At 37.3% G+C, this 18,103-nt stretch overlaps 1 protein-coding gene across 8 annotated transcripts in view; it reads left to right on the forward strand.

The window, feature by feature from the left end:
• OSBPL9 (oxysterol binding protein like 9) overlaps positions 1 to 17,759 on the forward strand; it is a 60,661-nt gene extending 42,902 nt beyond the window's left edge. For 4 of the 8 annotated variants that reach the window (XM_084527837.1, XM_084527833.1, XM_084527835.1 and 1 more), the window contains 17 exons: positions 857 to 907; positions 5,287 to 5,325; positions 8,246 to 8,339; positions 8,866 to 8,967; positions 9,105 to 9,264; positions 9,921 to 10,033; positions 10,347 to 10,465; positions 11,950 to 12,035; positions 12,278 to 12,452; positions 13,907 to 13,991; positions 14,249 to 14,359; positions 14,713 to 14,776; positions 14,885 to 15,025; positions 15,917 to 15,995; positions 16,314 to 16,405; positions 16,741 to 16,876; positions 16,982 to 17,759. In XM_084527837.1, the coding sequence (XP_084383963.1) occupies positions 857 to 907; positions 5,287 to 5,325; positions 8,246 to 8,339; positions 8,866 to 8,967; positions 9,105 to 9,264; positions 9,921 to 10,033; positions 10,347 to 10,465; positions 11,950 to 12,035; positions 12,278 to 12,452; positions 13,907 to 13,991; positions 14,249 to 14,359; positions 14,713 to 14,776; positions 14,885 to 15,025; positions 15,917 to 15,995; positions 16,314 to 16,405; positions 16,741 to 16,876; positions 16,982 to 17,056 (1,722 nt within the window). In that variant the 3' untranslated portion in view covers positions 17,057 to 17,759. The remainder of the gene's footprint in view (positions 1 to 856; positions 908 to 5,286; positions 5,326 to 8,245; positions 8,340 to 8,865; positions 8,968 to 9,104; positions 9,265 to 9,920; positions 10,034 to 10,346; positions 10,466 to 11,949; positions 12,036 to 12,277; positions 12,453 to 13,906; positions 13,992 to 14,248; positions 14,360 to 14,712; positions 14,777 to 14,884; positions 15,026 to 15,916; positions 15,996 to 16,313; positions 16,406 to 16,740; positions 16,877 to 16,981) is intronic. The other 4 variants (XM_084527839.1, XM_084527834.1, XM_084527836.1 and 1 more) reach the window with 1 other exon arrangement.
• Positions 17,760 to 18,103: the final 344 nt, after the last annotated feature.

The following is an 18,103-nucleotide window of genomic DNA, read 5'->3' on the forward strand; positions in this document are numbered from 1 at the left end:
CAGACCTTTGCTGCTTTACCCAGGACGTTGGGACAGGTTACGGCTGTGGCTCTGTCCTGTCAGTTGTGCCCAGCATGGACCGAATGCAACCAGCACGGCCCAAGGTAATTCAGTGTAGAGCCCCTGGTTTTCAGGAAGCACGTTGCAGAAACACATCAGCTAACTCTCTTTCTCAGGAAGGCAAACTTTCTCACTTGTTCCTTAATTTTCTGTTTCCCCATTTTGTGATCCCAAATCTCTCTATATGCTGACGTTAATGTTTTCCAGTGTTCCTTCTTCATACTTACTGTCCCTTCTGCCCCATGTGTTCAGCTCTTTCTCAGGGACTCTGCTGTTCTCCTATAACTCTGTTATTTTCTGTAAAGTATCAAAACTTGCACTGTCTAATCTTGTGTAGAATTTCCATTATCTTAATCCTAATTATCTTTGTTGCTTTTTCTCCTTCCCTTTTCCCCTTATCTAAAGCTTACAGAGAGAACTTGTCAAGTATATAAATGAGGTGTACCTCTAATTAAAACTAAAGCAATTAGTACTGCATAAATGCATTAGATTCACCACTTGCTGAGGATTTGCCTTCTTGCATCTCTTTGAAAGTTTGAAGCTGACTTCTATTTCTCTCTGGCACCCTGTGTTTTATGCGGCTTCTGGAAACTTCAATTTCCTGCTGCTCTGCTTCTGTCCCTGGCAAAAGGGGTCCAGGGGTTGGAGGTAGGGAGAGCAGGGATTCTAGAAGTGAGTGTCTGTTCAGTTTTCATCAAATATTTCCGTTAATATTCTTTGTAACTAATTAAAATACTTGTAAATAAAAAATGTTATTGCATGCTGATATAAATTTTTTTCTGTTTTATTTTTTTAGAGCATGGTAGAATCAATAAAACACTGCATTGTGTTGCTACAGATCGCTAAAGTAAGTATGCTTTAAACTAGTTTAAATTTTTATCATATGGCATTAATCTGTGTGAGAACTTTTTTTCCCCTCTGACATCTGAAATCTGAGTTCACTCTCTGTGATCCAGGGTGTATGTCCAAAAAATGGTATACGTTGATTTCTGCTGCTGCTGTAATGAAGTTTCCAAAAGACTGAGTTCCACAGAAGACGGTTGTGTCAGTGTTCCTATTGACAGTTGTGTTGATGACAAAGCTTTTTTTTTTTTTTTTTTTCATTAGAGAGAAACTTTCTTTTGCAGAGTTTCCAGACTAAGTCAGAACTTCAACAAATGTAAGGTTAGCAGAATATAAACTTAATGGAACTAACTATTTTTTCTGTTTCATTTAAGGATGTGACTAGCATAAATAGGAATAGGGAAAATGGTGATGTTATTAATCTAAACTGGTCTGTCAAGTGTTTTAATAGGACTGAAGTTCTTCACCATGTTGGAACTTCTTGCAATAAGCTGTATTTTTTGAGAATGCAATATGGGTAATGTACTTAGGCTTTTCACTGTAATATTTTGTTAACTTTTGTAAAACTGGTGAGATTTGTATTCCTTTTTGTTTTTCTTTGGTCAAGTTTTGCTCATACAGGACTTTATGTACAGTATTTAGGATATGTTAAGTAAACGATGCTAATTTATATGTCAGGAGTGAAGGAAGGCAGTGTTTTGCAAAACTTTATGCTTTTTGAGAATTTAAGACTATTAGAACACATTCTGATTTCTTCAGGAATAGGTATAGGCTCTTTTTTTTGCATTCTAGATTGATCTTTTTATAGCTTTCAAATACAATGCTGTTGTTTATCATAATTCTAGACACCAGATATATTTTGCAAAATTCTGAGGCTAGTGAAAACGGAAGGATTTGGAATCAGGTTCTTTTGGAGGTAGAAGTCATTATGTATTGATGCATGTTTTTGTAGAATTCAGATTTCAAATCAGTAGCTTAAAAAGGTGGTTAAGTTTTGAAGGGAAAGTACATTAGTAAGTTTATACAAAGCCAAAAATATCTTTACAAGTAGTAAGGTACACAGAAATAGTTTTGTGCCACATCACTCTAGAGCTGTAACAGTCTGAGGGTAAGGTATGGTGATGCCATCTGAATCTTTAACAGTAGTAACAGCAAGGGGAGCCTTGACAGCACCTAATAGCTTGCTGTTACTTAGTATTGAGTATATTTAGAAGTGTTTTAGCATAATGAAACTGGTAGATGACGCATCATTCTTTGGGGATTTGGAGGACTCAGTTAGAGATGGACTGCATGGTAGTATGCTGGTTTTCTTACATGGATATATGGGGCTTGCAGTATTAAGGTAGCTGTTGGACAAACCGTGCGCAACCAATTATTTGCTTATTTTTTTGCTACTTCTACATAAATGCATTTGATAGTTGTTATTTCCAGAAAGATTTAATTTCTGTGAAATACTGCACTTTTTTTTAAAGCTCTGCTGTGCAATTAGTAGCAGAACTGAAAGAGCGAAGCTACAATCTCCATTTCAGATTCTCGATCAAAGCTGGTAATAGTGGCTGAGTTAGCTTTTTTTTTCCCATTGAATGTCAAGTCCCACTTCTGCTATGTGTTATCGGTAAGTTTAGTGGGTTAAGAACCAATATGCTTGCTTTTCTTGTAATGATGCTAAACATATGATTTTGAAGTTGGTTAGGTGGTTTGCTGAGAATGGACAAAATTGGACTTGTGGCAATTGTAGTCATTTGTGATCAGGTTCAGTGCTTTGCTGTTCTAGCTGCCATAAACATATGTGGAACCTGGGAAAATGCCAGAACTCTCAATTTCTGTAACATTGAATCAGACTTTGAAGTTCTTCCTTCGGTACTAGTAATTTAATATTACCAGTGTAAATGGACAGGTTTGTAAATTTTGATTTTTTTTTGCTAAGGAATAATCATATCTAAAGATCTTGAGGAGCTAGTGAAGATAAGGTGCTTTAAATGAGTGGTTTATGCAAAGCTAATTGGAAAAGTTGATTCACATATAGTGAAAAACTACCCTCTATGAATCTTCCCACTATTTCAGTAACCTCTTCTGCTTCATCTCTTCATCTTCTTCCTGTCTCTCTCTTAGGCAAATGTACTTGTTGACTACCTGGCATTTCTGTCCCATCCCTTTCCCCCTCCCCTACCTGTGTTGGTACCTGATTTCGTACTGCTGTAGGTAATTAAATATACATTGCTTTTTTTTTCCTTCCCTCCTTCCCTTCTTTCTACAATTCTATTAGTTGCATGTCTATGAAGTTTTATATATGTAAAAAAGTATTGTGCCTCACTGATAGCCTTCTGTTCTCCAGTATCTAACCTTCTAAGATTCTGGAAGTTTTTTTTCCTCAAATCTGTTAGGCAAGTATTGTTGCTGACTTACACTACTGAAATTAAATCGTAATATTAACACATGCACGCATACCCCTGCCTTTTTACTTCTACAGTGCATTTCTCATTAGGAGACAGACTTAGTAATTACCTTTTTTTTTTTAAATGCCCTTGTATTGAGTATTCTTTAGAGATGCTCAAAACCTGCCTGGCTGCCATCCTGTGCAACGTGCGCTGGGGGACCCTGCTAGGCAAGGGTTTTGGACCAGAAGGTCTCCAGAGGTCCCTTCCAACCTCAACCATGATATATTATTTGGATTATTTTGGTATAGAATATACTATTTTGGTGTGCTGAGGGAGGCAAACAGGTTTTCTTATTGTGTGTTGCTGAGCTGTTTCACAGATGAAAACGGTCTGTGTTAGGTTTTGGGCACTTAAGTCTTCCTTAAACTCTCTGGTGAATGTAGGGTGTAATCGTGCCACTTGTGTTTGAGGTGACCCAAGGCATTTTGAAAATAACGAAGCAGATACCACACGTGCATGTATTAGAACATTCTCACGTCCCAAAAAGCAACCCAGCCACACAGAGCAGGAGGGGCGGGCGCAGTGGTTGGCGTGTGTGAGCCCCGTGTGTGGCGTGTGACAGCTCCAGGTGCCCGGCGCGCTGCTACCCGCCTGTACGTGTACGTCCTGGTCTCTCAGCGACTTGGCACGCTGCAGTCTTACAACAGGAGGAAGGATTACATGTTTTATGAAGCAGCTCTTACAGTTGAGATATTTAGCTTTACGTCTTTGCCTTCCCTTGTTCACTCCGTCATCTCCGGTCTCTTTTACCTGCCTGCCTCTGGCATTCCTCCCCTCAGCACCTCATCCACATGCCATGTCGAGCAGCGGTGCGAATGAGGCTGCTCTGTCCTGGTTTCTCAGGTCGTAGAGGTGATAGCATAATGTGGAAACTTGGTGTGTTGGGGGGGGGGGAAGTCAATATATTTGGACTATGCTGGTGGTTTTCCTTCTTTGTTCATAAGCTGACAGCCCGATGGAACTCACTGCCCTTAGCATGTCAGCCTTGCATAAGAAATGCCAACTAGCAGACATGAAATTTAAGCAGCCTTTTTGCCAAGTGCATAAGCTTAAGGGTGTATAAAGCGTTGAAGCATAATTATGTGCTAACTTTGTTAATACTACCTACAGCTTTTTAAAAAAAAAATAAAAAATTGTTGATCCTCTTCATAATGTTAACAACTGGAAGCCTGGGGAAATAAGGTTTACAGAAAAGAAAATTATGAACTGATAATACAGGCTAATATGAACTTAACAGTGGAAGTGAAGAGATTTGGCCTGGTGTTTAGTAAATTTAAAATGTAACACTTGCTGGTATAATGTTAAACCTGTGCTAACTCTAGTTTGGTATTACTTTTGCCTGTTGTTAGTGTGATTTCCCTGATGACAGTTTACTCCATGTGTTGCCTGCTCTTTTGCATATGCTTCTAGGCAGAAGCAAACAAACAAAAACACATGCTAGACTGTAGATAATTTAAAAAAAAAAGGTTTAAAAATCTAATAGGTGTGAGAGCAGAAGTTCAAAACATTTTATTTATAAAGGCATTTTTGCCTTTTGAAAGCAAAAAGTGGTTCTGAAAACTTGTTCTGTATGCTAATCGTTGTTCTTCGGAAACCAAGACCATCGTGTCTTTCAGTTTTTGGGGACTCTTAGCTGTTTGGGAATGACCTGCATTGTAAAATGTGACTCTATTAAGCAGTGTAGAAGGAATATTTTAGAAATTATTTGAGCTTGGTTGAAGATCCTTGGTTGAGAAAACACTAATCTGCAGAGGTACAGTGATAATGTATAGAGCTATTTCTTCTAAATTGAGTTACTCTATCACCTGATGAGGAACACTAACATTTAATGGCTGAAAATGTAAATGTTCCTGAGAGAAGCTTGCTGTTAGAGCTGTCACGTAACACAGAACTGATAAGTCGTACAAGATTGATATGTTGATATTCTTAACATTTTTTCCTTAAGGACCAAAATAATGAGGAGAAGCACGCAGATGGACTTATAGTAAGTTTAAATCTAATCTTTATCTCCCTTTATTTCTGCAGAACATGTGAACAGAGACCTGAATTTCCACTCATTTTACAACATACTTCTTCCTTTCTCTAATACACTGCTTCAAGTGTCTCATTAAAATTACTGTTGAGTCATTAGCTGCTGAGGTTGCCTAACACCCTTGCCATTAGAAAATATAATGACCAGTTTTATGCCGAGTGTCTTAAATGGCAGTGTTATGACTGAACACCTAGATAAAAATCTGCCATATAAACAGAGGAAAGGGAAATTACTGGGATATAAATAGTCCAGTGTTCCATCGGAATATCTGTGTATGAAATAGATGAGCTATCTGTGTGCTTCAAGTAGTTTGTCTTCTCTGCAGTGCTGCTGCTCGTTTGGCCCAGCTGTATTCTGTCTGTTAAAGCCATGGCTCTTCTTTAATCCAACTTCTGCATTCTCAGTGTAACTTCTGTTCTCTTCGGTTTCAGTCACATGTGACTTCTTTTTCTTTGTTCTCTATTTGTCACTTGAGTACATTTCAGATGCTTTTAATAGGAGATCGGTTCTGTAAAACAACAGAAAATTATGGCTTGTTTTCATTACTGCTGACAGTAATTCCCAAGCTTTATTTGTCTTTTGATTATATACAGCTTTATTGGTATGGTGTTCTGATGTGAACTTTGGAGTAAAGATGCAGATAAGATGCTTGTTGTAAAATACACAGCTACCCTGTGTCACATAATTTAGGTCTTTGTGTAACAGGGCAGGTTCTGTTGCATGCCCCGGAGAAGAGAGGTCACGCAGGTCTGGCTACAGCAGTTTCCTGCGGTAGGAATGATGTGGACAGAAGATCTGCGACTTGGAAATTTCATACAGTTACTACAACTCAACGTAGTCTGAATTTGATTAGCCCCCATTCTAATTGTCAGTGGGCTGGCTTATGCTGAAAAAATACATGGACTAATGTAGCAGGGGTTGTGAAGACTGAAATTTTGATGCTATTGAGATCAACGTCAGCTTGAGTGTAGAGGTCAGGATTTCGTTTTAAACTGAGGCAGGAATGTTTGATGCCATGGTGGAATTAGTCTTGTTCTCTTTGGGTGGCTGTTTTTAAATTGTCATTAAAATCAGAGAACAATACTTTAAGATCTGCCTTCATTTGTTTCTAAACTATGGAGGCATGCCCTAAAATACCTAAGGAGAAGCTCCAGTTCGTGTTGCGGAGTGGAGAATTATTTAAGAATAAGGTTACAATCCTACATACAAAGTCAAAGATGAGGTTACTTCAATTTTATTTTATTTTTTTATCACACCAGTGTCCAATATCATCTATGTTATTAGTTTCCCTGACAACTAGGGGAGATGGAGATAGCAGTAGTGTCCTGTGTATCGTAGGGCTATCTCAGTTCTTAAGTCTCTTAGCTCTGAAAATGGGATCATAATTTTGAACTGCGAAGTTTGTGGGACAGGAACCTGCCTGTGTTGCATGCGTAATTGCACAACCAGTTGGAGTAATGGCTGAGGGAGGTTGGTTTTATGTTGGGATGCCATGGAGTAACAGTAAATGCACTGGGTTATTTATTTGCATACCAATAAGTGACACCAACAAAAACTTGGAAAGCAATTTTTATGCCTCTTTTTCTAACTGGAGATTTTTTAAGATAACCAGGGAACAATAATTTTTTTTTTCAAATGAGAGAAATTCTGTGCTATTAAAAAAAATAAATTGTCACGGCTTCACTGGTTTTTAACGTGGGACAAAGTTCCAAATAGTGGTTATCCAGGAGAAGAGGCAAGAATGCAGTCTGCCTGTTGTAGGAAGAGGTTAAAAGGACTCCATTTCCCTCAGTCTGCATGCACGTGAAAACTCACAGTATGAAAGGAGGGAAGAGCAGTTGGAAGCTTCTAAGTGCTTTAATAATCTAAGAGGATAGAAGTAAGCATACAGATTAAATTTAAAGGCAAAGCTCATCTAACTTTTTTTTTTTAGCCAGTTTTTGGGGGTTTAATATCTGGGCTTGAAATCTTTAAATGGAAGCCTGGTAGCAAGATCTAACAAGCAGGCAAAGATCTTCACAGTTCTGACGTAGATCAATGTTTTTTAATTGCAAAATACATGGAAAAGGGTTTTACATGCCTCTTATCCAAGAACAATACCCAAATTCTGGTTGTTGCAAGTAAGCCTACTTGGAACAGAAAGAAATAATGCTTAGATGATTAAAAGTCAGTGAAGCAAGGCAAAATCTTGCCAGTTTGGATTAAAAGGCGTTGCAGTTGAGATTTCTGAGAGGTCTTTGCTGTATAAAAGCCAAGCACTCATCCTGAAGTCAGTGAATAATGAGTCGAGTTGGTGCTTTGCTTTCAAAGTGCCTGTGTTCACGAGTACATCGAAATGTCCATTACTGGAGATGCTCTGAAAACTGTCAGCTTGCATTCAGCTGGATTTTAGCAACAAAGTGGTGCTTCCTGGCTGTAAATGTGCTGATGATTCCTGATTTAATTCATGGGTTGATTTATTATGGTCTGGACAAATTAATTTCTGAACAAAATGTTTTCAAACTACTGATTACCTATCCTAATTTTTGCCAGATGATTTGTGTCTTACCTTTCTGCTCTTTGCATGCAGTATTTATTAATGGACATTAAAAGGAATACCAGAACCTAGAACTTGAAATAAGAATTCTTCATAGACTAGTAAAATTTGTAGCAAATTCAGTTCAGTATTTAAAAATTTGTGCAAAGAATCAAACTACTACTATTTTAAACGTATTTCTCATGTCCTCAGCTGTCGATTTGTGTTTCGCTTTCTCTCTCAGGAATTTGCTGTCTTGCATTTGAGCATTTCTTGTGCTCACAGTGTTCTCATTATCTATGCTTGTTTTTTTTTAATTGAGGAAAAAAATGTGCTTTTGTTTTTTTTTCATCTCAGAGCACTATAAACCCTGTTGACGCAGTCTATCAGCCCAGTCCTTTGGAGCAGCCGGTGATCAGCGCAATGCCTTCCCAGACTGTTATACCTCCAGGTATGCTCTGCAGAGACAAGCTCAGTAGAAACGTAGAAAAACAAGCAGGATGCAACTGTGCTCTAGCTGAAGGGGCTGCATAAAGGTGGAGAGCTTCTGTGTCAGACATGCTGTGTAGAGGTGCCCACTGCACGTGGTGGTGGATGCTCACCACAGTGGTGCAAAGGAAGGGACGGGAGTTAGTGCCACTAGTTCTGTGGATAAGCTGATCTGTTTTACTTGTTCTAAGTTACCTGCCTACACTTATACTATACTTTCTTAGAAGAAATTAAACTACAGTTTTGTGAAAATAGAAGTGCATTCTAGATAACTAATGTCAATTTTTAAAACGTCATCTTTGCTTCACAAAGAAAAAAAAAGCGCTAGCTGACAACAATGGAAGCATGCTTTTTCTGAGTGGCTTTTGTAGGCAAGCATTTATTTTTTGAAGGCCAGTTGAAATAATGCGGAATCTCTTTCCCAACAAAAGTATAATTCTCGTATTTCAATGTGACTTTTGGGTTTAACGTATCAAACTGTGCCCTAGAACCTGCTCAGTTATGCAAGTCAGAGCAGCGACCCTCGTCTTTGCCAGTGGGACCTGTAGTAGCATCTCTTGGAAATCAGACTCCAACACCAAATAGTACAGGTACAGTGCTGTCTGAATGTCTGGTGTTCAAGAAACTGAAACTGAATATATGCTTTCTGTATATGCTTTTCCATCCTTGACTTTGACAGTTTTTGTTTGTTGGTTTAATTAAACCCACAACGTTTAATACTCCACAGGAAGTGGGCAATCAGCACCGAGCAGCAGCCTCACTTCTCCAAGCCATGTCAATCTTTCTCCGAACACAGTTCCGGATTTTTCTTACTCAAGCAGTGAGGATGAATTCTATGATGCTGATGAATTCTACCAGAGCAGTTCTTCCCCAAAGAGATGTATAGAGTAAGTAGCTGAAAGAACACAGTATATGCTGAATAGGTTTTTTGTTTGGTTGGTTATTTTTTTGTGTGTTTGGTGGTTGGTTGGTTGATTTTTTAAAATCTCCAAGTACATGGCTTGTCTACTTGTAGTCATTACTTAAGCTAAATAAGCAAAGAAGACAGATTGGCTTAAAAAAGCCAATCCACTCTTTATGCAACAGAATAAAAATACCTCATCCCCAAGCATAGCTGTCTGTCAGGGATGCAGTTTCCTCCCCTGTTCCTTCCCATTCCATCAGACATGTATGTTGACAAAGCTTTTAACACACATTGAACTAGGGGAGCCACCAGCTCAGAGAATTAGTCTGAGACTACAGAGTATTTCATAGCTATTTGTTTCATAAATAGCTAATTACTCGTCACATTAATTAGAAAAACAAGACAAACAAAACCTTTAAGTTGCTGCCTTCCCCCAAAGTCTCTATTTCTTCTTCTTTTTTTATTGATCAGAAAAATAATTTTAAGAGATGCTAGAGTTTTCTTAAATTAGCCTGCAGCACATATACTAAGCTCTGTCAGTAAACTCCTTAGGAAATTGAAGCCTGTGTGTATCAATATCTGATAATTTGGTTTGAATTTGTTCATTGTGAATCTTGAGTCCTTATTACTCTTCTTCAGTTCTTCAGGTTCTGCTGCAGTCCTGACTCGCAGCAGCACAGGAAGTAGTTTGAAACGTCCGGATACCACAGAGTCCCTCAATTCTTCCATGTCGAATGGGACAAATGACGCTGGTGAGTAGATTGCATGAACGTTTAGTAAGGAGCTCTTGATTGTTCTTCTATTTGTAAACTGTGTTGTTACGTGTATGATCGTAAGTATGTGGCGAGATACTTGTGGAAAATGGTTTATCTACTGATTGTAGATAAACCTTTACTGTAGATAAACCTACTTAGTTGTTTTAACTAAGGAAAGATTGTTGAATGGTGAAATTTAAAAATCGTAGTTTTATGAGTAAGGCCTTTCTGACAGCTGAAATATGTATGTGCTAGTTAAATGTAGACAGTCTTTGAAGGTTTAGAGAAAAAAACATTTTTGTCTTTTTAGATCTATTTGATCCTCCTGATGATAGAGATGATGATGGGGAAGGAGAATCAGTGGAAGAACATAAGAGTGTTATCATGCATCTCTTGTCACAAGTTAGATTAGGAATGGACCTAACAAAGGTAAGCTTGCCGACTGTTCATGGGGAGGGAGGCAGTAAACTGAGTTCTGTATGAATTAGTTTAATACTAAAGTGATAACCTAACTTTACAGTGGTTCTTACAGCTAGTTAAGCTTTAATCTCTCTAGCATGGTGATTGCTTTTTAATTGGAATTCTTACTAGGAGAGGAAATAAGTGCTGAATAAATACATCCAACTGCTAAAATCTGATCAGGAAGGGAGTTTGCTATGGAAAGCAGATGTTTGTTTTAGGAAGCTGAAGGACACGTAAAACTTTACTACTGGATACAGCATCCCTCTTACCCCAAATTTACAGGCACTCTAAAGATCAGGTTCAAAAAAAATGAAGATCTTCAATATCTCACTGTAAATATATATATATATATACACACATACATGTGCACACACATATTTGTATATTTTTAAAAATTATATATATGTAATTATATATATAAATATATATTATATATATTTACATTATATATATAATGTAAATTATATAATGTAATATATATACATATATACATAATAAACCACTGTACCATAGGACTGGCAAATAAAGAGCTGGATTTCCTGAATATGATTCATGTTGGCATCTGTCTTAACACTGCATGAACACCATTCAAAGTGTTGATCTTTCTCGTCAGCTTGGTTAAATTTAAACAACTGATTCCAAATAGAAAAATAACAGAGGTAATAAATCCTACCATCGTTTTCCTTAAGTAGATGACTTTAACTGTCCAGTCTGGAACTTACAATAGACAATAAGATCTGTATTTCTGGGGAAATAGCCAGCAGCTCACAGATAAGCTGCCAAAGGCTTCTGAACTTCAGGTAGTTCTGAATAAGAATTGCTACAAAATATATCTGTTTTGGGAACTCCTGGAGTAGTTGAAAAGATACTCGAACTGCCAAGAAGCATCATGAGTGTGCTTCTTGTCCGCATCACTTTGAAATCAAGAATAGCAATCCATGCTGCTTTCCATGGTGGTTTATACCACACTGAAGCAGATGAGGGTGATCCGCAAGAATGGATCCTACAGATGCTGTTGTGGAAGAAAAGTAAAGTGGTGGGGGACAGATTAACCTTCATCTTGATAGAAGCACTTAAGATAATATGACTACATGGAATGAGATTTTGACTATTAACTGCAAATTAAGTGTTCATATAGATGAAATTGAATGATCAGTGTTACTGTAATTAAGATCAGCTTTTGATAAGCTCAGCCATGTGGTTGGATATGCCCTGAGTAGGACTAGAACATCTGCAAGACAAAGGCAGCTCAGCTTAAATCTTTGGTTTTATGGCAGATCTAACTGACCTGCTTTATGTGAGAACTCATCAGTAGGTTTGAGAACACAATTACCTTACGGGTACAGGATGCCTTGGGTGGTTTGTAAGTCCAGTTACAATTAGGATGTAGAATGCTTTTGTGCAGGATGTTGAAATACCATGATCTGTAAGAGCCCTTTTTCTTTACGCAGGTGGTTCTTCCAACATTTATCCTGGAAAGAAGATCACTGTTGGAAATGTATGCTGACTTCTTTGCACATCCGGACTTATTTGTCAGGTATTCTATGTTTAAAATAGAGCATTAACCGGTTCTTTTATTGTTAATGGCCCTCATGGGCTGTCGAAAACAAGTTAATAGTTTTGAAGAATAATGCTCAAGTTTTGATCTAAACTTGGAAAATGTTCCAAGTAGTCTACTCAAACCTTTAGCTGTGATTCTGTGATCCAGAAAGCTTCCCGCGTTTAGGGTATCCACTTGTATTACATGTTGCCTGTTCTTTTCTGTCTTGTCTCGTGTAGCATTAGTGACCAGAAGGATCCAAAGGAGCGAATGGTTCAAGTGGTGAAATGGTACCTCTCAGCTTTTCATGCGGGAAGAAAAGGGTCGGTTGCTAAAAAGCCTTACAACCCCATTTTGGGCGAGATCTTCCGATGTCATTGGGTATTACCAGGCACTGAAGGTGAAGATGATATGGTTAGTTTTCTAGTGGTATGTTTTTTGGTGTTTAGAACGCATGAGAAAGATTCCTAAAGCTTTATTGTTTACTGACTGCAATGGCATATGCTGTGTTTCAGTAGCAAAATCTAGAACCTGTGGCAATTTCTTAAATGATAGTTCCATCCCTCCTTTCCCCCCTTTTTCTATGGACAGAGGTTTAAAATACCATGCATAACAAAAATTTGAGCCATTAGGGTTTTTTTTAAGAATGATTTGACACGTTGAAAACATTCTCTTTTTGTTTTCCTGAACCATTTCATAGCACTGAATATTAATTCTCTTCTTTCCAAAGTTCTGATTTGTATCAGTTCCCTAATCCCATTTATTTTTAACAGTGGGGTTTCTTTCCATCATGTAAAACCTGGAGAGCAACACATTTTTTCATATATATTTTATATATATGAAAATACAAATATATTTTACATATATTTAATTATTGTCTTAAAATCGTTTTGTAGACTTTGAAGGGTATGAAGTCTTATCAGATTTGGATTCTGAGCTTGGATAATACTTCAGTTGTACATCTGTCTGCCCATTTCTCCTCCTTTTGTATTTTACTTCATATTTGCTTCGTATGTCTGGTTCAGTGAAGGACAAGTAGCAGTGCCTCCCTTGTAATCAGAGACCGGTGCACAAGCTATGGTCAACACAGTGCCCCAATGATTTTAGAAAGAAGTTGTAGCACTAAATATATACAAAGTGCAGTCTTCTTTATATTTTATTTTTATTATTATTTTTTAAAACATTTCATTTAGTCTTCTAAATCTGGAAAATTGCAAATGAAGATGTGGGAAGTGCTGTTCTGGAATACTTCCCGTACCCCATGTGTAATAGGTTTAAACATGATTGAGGCATAATATTTCATCTACTTAGTCTCTCTCCCTTTTCCCCCCCTCTCCCCAGTTTGCCCAAATATTTATTGTTTCTAAGGTGAATGTTTGAACTCTTCTTTGTTTGCATAAAGACAGTGTTTATTTGTCCTTCCACTCCTAACAATGAATTACACTTTTTATGATTTGCCACAGGAAATGAATTGTTGTATGTGATGTACGATCTTACTGTTACTAATATGCACATCAGACTTTCTCAGAAGTAGAAATGAAAACTATTTCTGTCACCTATTTGTTATCACTTCTGAAGAAATTGAATAAGTAAATATAAATATTACTTTGTAACTGGGCTTATACATAGCTCTTTGGGTTTAACTGTTGTTTCAGGATCATAGACATCTCCCCAAATACATTTATAGTTAACAAGAATAGAAACTGTATGTTGTATGTCATAGTTTCAGGAAGGAGTTATTCCACATTAAATTAGCAAATCAACAAATACACAAAGAACAGTTGGTGTATGTTTACTTTAAACTTCAAGCATCCAGTTACTTTCTAGTAACACTTTCAATGATGAAAATCCTCTCTATCATCACACAGGAGCAAGTTTCAGAAGGACCAGTTCCTTGGGTCAGTAAAAGCAGTGTAACATTTGTGGCAGAGCAGGTCTCTCATCATCCTCCAAGTAAGTTGACAATAACTTGGTTAAAAGAGTTGGCATTGGGTAGGAGCAAAAGTAAAGTCAGCTTTTGGTTTAAATTTTGGATTTAAATTTTCTCTTTGAATTTAAAAGCTGAAAGTTTTCTCTATGAACTTTTGTCATAGAGAGAAACAAATTGAAAATTCTGTTGCCACATAAATATCAGAGATTTCCTGATACAGGAATTTGGAAACAACAGTATTGTTGTCTTGTGCTGCTGTTTTTAATATCTTTATCTTCAGTTTCAGCATTTTACGCAGAGTGTTATAACAAGAGGATACAATTCAATGCTCACATATGGACCAAGTCAAAATTCTTAGGAATGTCTATTGGAGTTCATAACATAGGGCAAGGTATGTGTGTGTGTAAAGTTAACAACAGAACAAAAATTTACGTTAGGCTACTAGAATTTTTATATAAATTATTTTAAGTCACACTATAAAACACAAATGTTTGAAATTATGAATTCAGGGTGCATGTATTTAGGAACTGGAGATTCCTTCTGCAGACTTTGTGTGCTGAAACCACTTAGGGCCCAGTTTTTCCTGTGAAGAGCACAATTCTCCCTGCCTTCTCTAGAGGCGAGGCATTCTCAGCCTCTGTGAGAAATAAAGCTCTTCACCTTTGTGAAAGCTTTTCATAATGAAAAGCTTCACAGAGATTTTGCTGGATGTCTTTTAAATCTATTTTTCTTTTTCTTTGATAGGATGTGTCACCTGCCTAGATTATGACGAACACTACATTTTGACCTTTCCTAATGGCTATGGAAGGCAAGTAAACTCCGGTATTTTCATTTTTAATGCCTTGTAACAGATGATGTTTAATATTTATCTCTTAAAAGGCTATATAAACATGTATACATATGTTTGTAATTACAGGTCTATTCTCACGGTGCCATGGATAGAACTTGGTGGAGAATGCAGTATTAGTTGCTCAAAGACAGGCTACAATGCTTCCATTGTCTTCCACACAAAACCATTTTATGGAGGAAAGAAGCACAGAATTACTGCTGAAATTTTGTAAGAGAGCAGGTTTCTTCATTTAACCTGATTTTTCTCTACATAAATGCTGACAGTACTTTTAAAGTCAACAATGTGAAACAGCTGTCCTCATAATTAAGCTTATGATTGCTTGTCCTGGACTGCCATTTTACAGCCAGGACTTGTGAGAGGAAAGCTGCCTAAATCTGCATCCTGGCTTGCCAGGCTCTCAAACATTCTCAGCTGCTTACAAAAAAACTTTAAGTTTTCAGTCCTGAATTATCCAAAATGTATTAATAATTACGTCTCCTACTAAAATACTAAAGCAAGTCTTGTAATACTGCTTCATGACTGCATGTCATTAAAGTGCTTGCTGCAGACTTTTATATATTGATTTATACTTGTGTTTTGGTGAATTTTCCTTAGACACTACACCTGTGACCAGAGCAGTGGAGAATCTCGTGTTACTTAAGAGATCTGCTGTAATGTCAGTAAGCAGCACTGACAGAAAGAGATTGAAATCTTGGTTTTAAATCATTTCTTGACACACCTCATTCTTGAACTACTGTGTGTGTTTCCCAGTAGTCTGGGGAAAAAATTTTGAGTTCTTGAAGTCTTTTAAAACTTAAATTTATCACTAAATCTGTTTTGAAAGCCTGTTACTTGTTTCCTGAACTCTGAATGCATATACAGCCCTAAGGCAAGACCTGGCTCATGCTGGAAGAGCACTTCCTTATAAAGTTTATCTAGTTGAACTAATTTATGAAAAAAAACTCATTTGCAAAGCTTTCATGTTTTCTGTATTGGCAGCTGACATTTTTAAGGCCTTTAGATCAGACTGTACAGCAACCAGGATAAAGTTTTAATCCTTTGGGGTCTCTCTGTTGCTGTAATACAACTGAGAAATGTCTGTGTGGTTTTTTTTTTTAGTTCTCCTAATGACAAGAAACCCTTCTGCTCAGTTGAAGGAGAATGGAATGGTGTCATGTATGCAAAATATGCAACAGGGGTAAAGCAGCTTTTTTTTCCTTCATCAAAAGTGGAAGATTGTGCTTAAAAATAAAACAAAATAAACATTAGTAGTTGACAACTCCTGTGAAACTGCCCAAAAGATCACAGGAACACTGAATTCAAGATAAAAGTCCCAAATTTACTTTGTTATTTTTAAGATAACTAGATTCTGTTCTTGCTATAAAAAAATCAAGAGATTGTTTGGGATATGTTTTCTGACAACCACTGTATTAGAGTAAGAGGGTATATAACTTGGTATATAACTTTTCAGTCTAGCTAAAGAACTGATTTTTTTTTTTCTTTTAACTCTCACTAGGAGAATGCTGTTTTTATAGATACCAAGAAAATGCCTACAATTAAGAAGAAGGTAAGGAAACTGGAGGACCAAGAGGACTTTGAGTCTCGCTGGTAAGAACTTCAATTAAACTGATGAATTAAGACCTTTGGGTTTTTGTAGGCTAGCAGTACGCAGTCTGACTGACCTGTAGCTCTTGGTCACATCCTCACTGGGACCAAATTTACCTGGGGGGTCCAGAGAGTTTCACTACAGCCCTCCCATTTCTGGCACTATACAGTGCAGTTGTGGTTTAATATTTGTTGGTTTTACCTGTCCTTGGGATAGTTGAGGCCTACCCTAACTCAAATAAACAGTAACAACTAATAGCCAATAGTCTGTCTTTACAACCTCGTAGCACTTCACATCTCTAAAGCATTCTTCTTTCCATTCCATTTAACTTTTTAAGCTTATGGAAAGACGTAACCTACAACTTGAAAATAAGAGACATTGATGCAGCGACAGCCGCAAAGCACGCACTTGAAGAAAGACAGAGAGCTGAAGCCAGAGCCAGGAAGGAGAATGAGACCTCGTGGGAAACACGGGTGAGCTTTATTCCAACAGTGTAAAGTCTTCAAACCTGTAGCATTTTACTGTCCTTTCCACCTTAGGCATAAAAAGCTTACATTTAATTATTCCCTTTCCTCTAGTTATTCCATGAAGATGGAGAATGCTGGGTTTATGATGAGCCGCTATTGAAACGACTTGCTGCCAGTAAACATTAAGTGGGTTATAAAAACCGAACCTATTCAAGCCTTGGCTTAGCGAAGTTTACATCTGATACCAAGATAGTCATCCGTTGTCACGTACGTAACTCCTGGAGAACCTGTCCCCTCCCGTTGCAGTGGTTCCTATCTCAGGGATACCGGACTTACTGATGCAGATAAACAGTTACACAAAACAGGGAACGTCTTGGCTGTGCAGTAACTTACATGGGACTCTGCTAGACTGGTAGTAGTGTATTCGGGCCTCAAAGGCAGGCTCTTGGAGCCCTTTTACGAATGCTTCTGAAGCATGGAGAATCTGGGCTGTGAGCTATACACTTTGAATAACCACTGTGAAGGCCATGACATTTGGTATCAGTTGCATAATATTCCTGGGTCCTACATATTTAAAAAATATAAACACAGAAAAAAATGCAAGATGTCATTTAAATCTAGGTAATGTTTGCAATGTGTAAATAGGAGGATTCCTTTGAGGGGAAAGTTTGTTAGAAAATGCTACATAAATGTTATCTTCCACCTGTATGATAATCAAATCTTTTGGCATTTCAGTGTCTTGCCCAAAATAACTTTGTTATTTTGAGATTAAAATGTAACCATAGATAATTCTACTCAATGCATCTTAAAGCTTCATAAAATAGATTTTTCAAACTTCTCTTATGGACTTTTTATTTATTTCATAATAAACCTTTACAGCAAGACTGCAGCTGAGTGATGATCGTTTTATGTGAAAAGCATTAATATTAATTTTCCTCCAGAAGTTGCTAGAATTACTTCTTGAAGGAATTAACAAACTAGCAACAGGAGCAGAATTTGCAGCACCCACAGGAGTGTTTCTGGAAACTACACTGGCCTTGCATTGCTACTGCCTGGCACTTGGGGAATTTTTGCCTTTCTCTGATTTAGCTTGAAGTTATGTTTGAGTAAGTAACTATTTGTAGCAATCAAACTATTTTGCCTTACACAGTTAAATCTGGTTTTTATTTGATTTCATCTCAGTTTTGTTTATTCTGGACATACAGAAAAACTAAAAAAAAAAAAGCAGCATGA

This window comes from Aythya ferina, assembly GCF_964211825.1.
Source record: "Aythya ferina genome assembly, chromosome: 8".
In the NCBI taxonomy this organism is placed as follows: Eukaryota; Metazoa; Chordata; class Aves; order Anseriformes; family Anatidae; genus Aythya; species Aythya ferina.